This window comes from Neolamprologus brichardi, chromosome 4, assembly GCF_056152115.1.
Source record: "Neolamprologus brichardi isolate AB-2024 chromosome 4, ASM5615211v1, whole genome shotgun sequence".
Lineage (NCBI taxonomy): Eukaryota > Metazoa > Chordata > Actinopteri > Cichliformes > Cichlidae > Neolamprologus > Neolamprologus brichardi.
In genome coordinates this window covers 20,639,392-20,644,086 of record NC_142107.1, presented here as the reverse complement: position 1 = coordinate 20,644,086, position 4,695 = coordinate 20,639,392, and the positions used below count along the sequence as shown (strand labels likewise).

General features: G+C 41.9%; 1 protein-coding gene across 1 annotated transcript; it reads left to right on the top strand.

Moving 5' to 3' along the window:
- Nucleotides 1-2,172: 2,172 nt before the first annotated feature.
- On the top strand, nucleotides 2,173-4,695 carry LOC102784008 (perforin-1-like). Its single transcript, XM_087840366.1, has 5 exons — nucleotides 2,173-2,192; nucleotides 2,500-3,048; nucleotides 3,144-3,282; nucleotides 3,381-3,595; nucleotides 3,813-4,695. The coding sequence occupies exons 2-5, from the start codon at nucleotides 2,516-2,518 to the stop codon at nucleotides 4,693-4,695; spliced, it is 1,770 nt and encodes a 589-aa protein (XP_087696492.1). The 5' UTR covers nucleotides 2,173-2,192; nucleotides 2,500-2,515.

The window sequence follows — 4,695 nt, the reverse complement described above, 5'->3', positions numbered from 1 at the left end:
AAATCTGATCTTAAAATATTTTTGGTTTCAAATTATAATCAGATTTTTAACTTTTGGTTCTTTTCTGCTTCATTGAACAATCTTCAGTAGATTAAAAAAATAATATATTCTTAACCTGAATACAGATTTAAAAATTATTTTTTATATTTGTGAGATCCCACTAGTAAGAAATATTTAAAAATATATATCTTTCTGATTTTTCTCTTTCTGATCGTGGGGTATGCAAATAAGTTGTCGTAAATAAAGACTGTAATAATGAAAAAGTAAGTTCCTCTTATTCCTACTGACATGGTATTAATAGTATTATGATTTATTTTAATCATAATAAATCTAGGTATGAGGAAAAAAATTCTGTTATAGGGAAAAAACATTTGACATATCATCGGAAGACTGAAGCTGGTTTCTTAGTGTAAAATTCCTGGTCTAGAGTTGAGAATAGTAATTATTTATTCGTTCTTACAAATATATGTGACGCATGGTGTTATATTGGTTAGCACCACTGCAACAAGACTGGGTTCGAATCCATTGACTGGATGGGGGCTTTCTGTGTTTTCCCCACCTGTGCGGGTGCTCTGGCATCCTCCCACAGTCCGAACCCATGCATGTATTAGGTTAACTGGTCGTTCAAATTTGGCCGTGGGTACGAATGTGAGTATGAATGGTTTTCTGTCCGTGCGTTAGCCCTTCAACAAACTGGCAACCTGTCCAGAGTGCTGACTGGGTGCCCTTCCAACTGCCTTGATCAAAGACTATCTTCCTACATTGTAACCGATCATAACTACAAAAATTGAACCTCACCAACTATCGACCCATTTCCAACCTCCCATTTATCTTTAACGTTCTGGAACATACAGTAGCATCAGTAGTAAACCTTTATGAGTCATTTCAGTCTGGTTTCCATTCTCGACACAGTACTGAACCAGCTCCTGTTAAAATCACCAGTGACCTCCAGCTCACATTCAATGCTGGCTTTCTCACCATCTTCATCGTTCTTGACTTCAGTGCTGGTTTTGACAAGCAGCACTGAAGCTATTTTGTTAGAACATCTGCAAATAAGTACACAGCACTTAAAGTGGTTTACATCCTACCTGTCTGACAGAAAACTGACAGAAAAATCTATACAAAAATTCCATCATTTTGGGATACATTTGTATGCAGATGACACACAAATGTACTATTCTACTAAACCCAGAACTTCCCCCTCCTGTCCTCACCTCCTTCCTACAGGCCATCATCAGTTGGGTCACAGTCAATCAGCTAAAATTCCCCTGGCAATAAAAGTGAAGTTCTATAGTTCTATAGTGTTCTATAGATGGATATCAGGTACAAAATTCACATAGTGTCAGAAGTCTTTGAGTCATTTTGGAGAATACTCTCTATCAGTGAGATCTCTCCATCTTTGTAACTTTTCAGGACTTCATCCTTTTCCTTTCTAGTTCATGCTCTGATCACCTGTTCTTTGGAATACTGGAATGCCATTCTCTCTGGCCTCCCAAAGTAACTCCATAGTTTGCTCCACATGGTACAGAACTCTGCAGCAAGTGTCATCACTCAAAGCAAGACTACAGACAATATTACTCCCATTCTCATCCAGCTTCAACTCAACGTGGCACCAAGACTGTTGCCCAGACTTGAAACCTCTCACTGACTTGGCCCCCCCCATGTCTTTTAAACCTCCTTCAACCCTGCACCCCTTCCTCTGCCTTTCGCTCAGGCTCATCTGCTTTCCTGACGCCTCACTTCAAACTTGACACTGTCAGTGCCCGAGCCTTAAGCTGTGCTGCACTTCGTCTTTGGAACTCATTATAATTACACCTTCATCAGCTAGACTCTTTAACTTCATATCACAGCCCCAAACCCAGATGGGTTTGGGGCTGTGATATGAAGTTAAAGAGTCTCCATTCTGAGGAGCTGGTGTTAGTTTTAAAGCTGTTAACTGCTAAAAGAGTTGCAACAGATACAATGTTTTCTTCTCACCTTTGATCGGTGTCCACAACCACATAAGAAAAATAACAGGTTCATTTTGTGGCAACTGTTAGACCAGCCTAAACCCCCCTACTTGTATTTGTTTTTTCTCACAAAGTAACACCATCAGTTATGTTCAGCCCCTTTTCTTTGTCTTTATAAGGCAACATTCTGGCACTGATGCTCTCAGTCTGATGCTGGCGTGCAGCAAAAACACATGAGACAAGGTGAGTAGCCTCAACTGAAGAGCTGACTGGATTAAGTCATAAAATTAACTGTTTTGAGAAGACATCATCTTATGTGGGCTATGAATGAAGTTAATTAAAATGTAATATTGTGCAATTCTATTATTCAAAATAAAAATAAGTAAATATTCAAGTGTTTAATTTCAAAGCTGAAAACCATGATGGACTTCTGAAAACAAGTATGATGTTTTAAGATGTTAGAAATGGCCTTCAGATCTTCTTTTCTACCATTGTTTAAAACCGTTTCACTTGTCTGTTTTTTTACCTTGATTTTTTTTTTCTTTTTCAGCTTTCAATGACACAACATGTTTCTTGTAAACATCTGGATCTGTGCTAGCCTCCTGCTGTCCCTCCCTCACTGCACGTTTCAGTCGTGCACAGAAGGGACACCAAAACAGTGCATAGATGCAGAATTTGCTCCAGGAGCAAATTTGGCCGGGGAGGGCTTTGATATCACCAAAATGGAGCGTAAAGGAGCCTTTGTGCTCGACATGAACAAGTGGAAACGTAAAGATAAAACATGCATGCTGTGTACCAACCCTTTCCTGGAGAACAAAAAGCAAAAGCTACCCCTGACAGTGGTGGACTGGAGGGCAAAGCAGTCCTGCAGTGCCAAAGTTTCCACCAAACTTCACAAATCCAGCGAGTCTCTTGTCAGTTCCAGCGTCTCCTCTGTTGAAAACAACTGGAAGGTGAATCTAGATCTTCAAGCGGGGAGTAAAAGTGCGTCACTGATGCTGGCTGGTACCAATTCTCATCTCTCGAGTTACTCCATGGAAAAAACCAAGAATGACAAGTACAGCTTCGCAAGCCACAGCATGTCCTGCGAGTACTACAGGTAAGAATACGAGTACTCTGATGCGCTGTCTCTTTGTCATCAAGATAAAAATGCTGAAATGCAATTCTGATGTTTAATTGTTGTTCTGGAATCAGCTACAGAGTGTCCAGTGCTCCAAAGCTGCACAGAGAATTTCGCAAAGCTCTGACAAAACTTCCCAAAACCTACAGCGCAGAAACCAAACAACGGTTTTACAAACTCATTGATGACTTTGGGACCCACTACATCACCAAGGTGAACCAGAATAACAACAGTGCACCTGAAACACAGCAACATTTTGTCAGTCATTTCTGAGTAACACATGCAAATTGTGTTGGATTATTTGATTCCAGGTGAAACTGGGGGGAAGTATCGAGTCTGTCACCAGCATCAGACAGTGCCAGGCCAGCCTTCAAGGGCTCAGTGCCGAGGAGGTGCAGATGTGCCTCGAAGTTGAAGCGTCTGCCAGTATTAAAGATAACAAAATAAGTACTGAAGCAAAACATTGCAAAAAGGATATACAGCAGACAGACAGTAAGTCTGCCTTCTCCAGCCTCTTCAATGACAGGTATGTAAAAGTTTTCTCAGATATTTCTGATTTGTTATCTCTTCTAACCCAAGCAAGGTGTCAGACTTGCTCTTCCATATCTAAACCATAATAATTAACAGCTATATAATGCCCTGTATCTGGTGGCTTCAGAGTTAAACTCCTTAAAGACTGACTCCTCCAGTGCTGTTATGATTTCTTTCTGTCGCAGCTGTTCAAGCAACTTTGTCCTCCACAGGTTCACAGAAATAAAAGGTGGTCATACCACAGAGCCAGACCTTCTCTTCTCTGCTGACAAAAATCCAGAAGCCTACAAGGGATGGCTGAGCACATTACCACAAAACCCAGACATTGTGTCATATTCCCTGGACTCTCTGCATGAGTTACTACCTAGCACGAGCAAAGTCAGAAAAAACCTGCGCTCTGCCATTAGCCATTACATCCTGGAGAAAGGCCTGTGGAGAAACTGCACTGATCGCTGTAAGGCTGGAATTAGAACCGACTCGAGGGATCCCTGCGTCTGCCAGTGCCACAATGACCCTGCCGTGAACCAAGACTGTTGCCCAGCTCGTAAGGGAATGGCGCGGGTCATCATAACAATACAGCGGGCTTCTGGTCTGTGGGGCGACTACTTCACCAGTACAGATGGATACGTGAAGGTGATTTTCAACAAATTAGAAGTCCGGCGTTCTCCTGTCATTTATAACAACAACAACCCACACTGGGGCATGGTCGTCGACCTGGGCTCAGAGGATATTTCATCAGCTAAACTGAGATTTGAAGTTTGGGATGAGGACAACAAGTGGGATGATGACCTATTAGGAGCATGTGAGCCACTTCTGACCGCTGGAGTTAAAGCGGATCTCTGTAATCTGAACCACGGCCAACTGTTCTACAAAGTGGATGTGCAGTGCGCTCCAAGTCTGAGCGGAAAGTCGTGCACGGACTATAAACCTTCACCTATGAATTCAAGTCTGAAGAAGTTCTATGTGTCCCGTCATGCTCGTCCTATTCCAGAGGCCATCCTGTCAGAGATGGGTGTGTTTGTGAACCAATCAAGTTCATGGAAAAATCAGAGCGTTACTACCGAGAGTCCCAAGTATGATGTAATAATAGTGTGA

Bases quoted from the DNA above. Each gene is read 5' to 3' on its own strand.
- LOC102784008 (XM_087840366.1), top strand. From the start codon at position 2,516: ATGTTTCTTGTAAACATCTGGATCTGTGCTAGCCTCCTGCTGTCCCTC. The intron at 3,049-3,143 runs GTAAGAATACGA...TTCTGGAATCAG, and splicing joins ATGTCCTGCGAGTACTACAG to CTACAGAGTGTCCAGTGCTC. The intron at 3,283-3,380 runs GTGAACCAGAAT...ATTTGATTCCAG, and splicing joins GGACCCACTACATCACCAAG to GTGAAACTGGGGGGAAGTAT.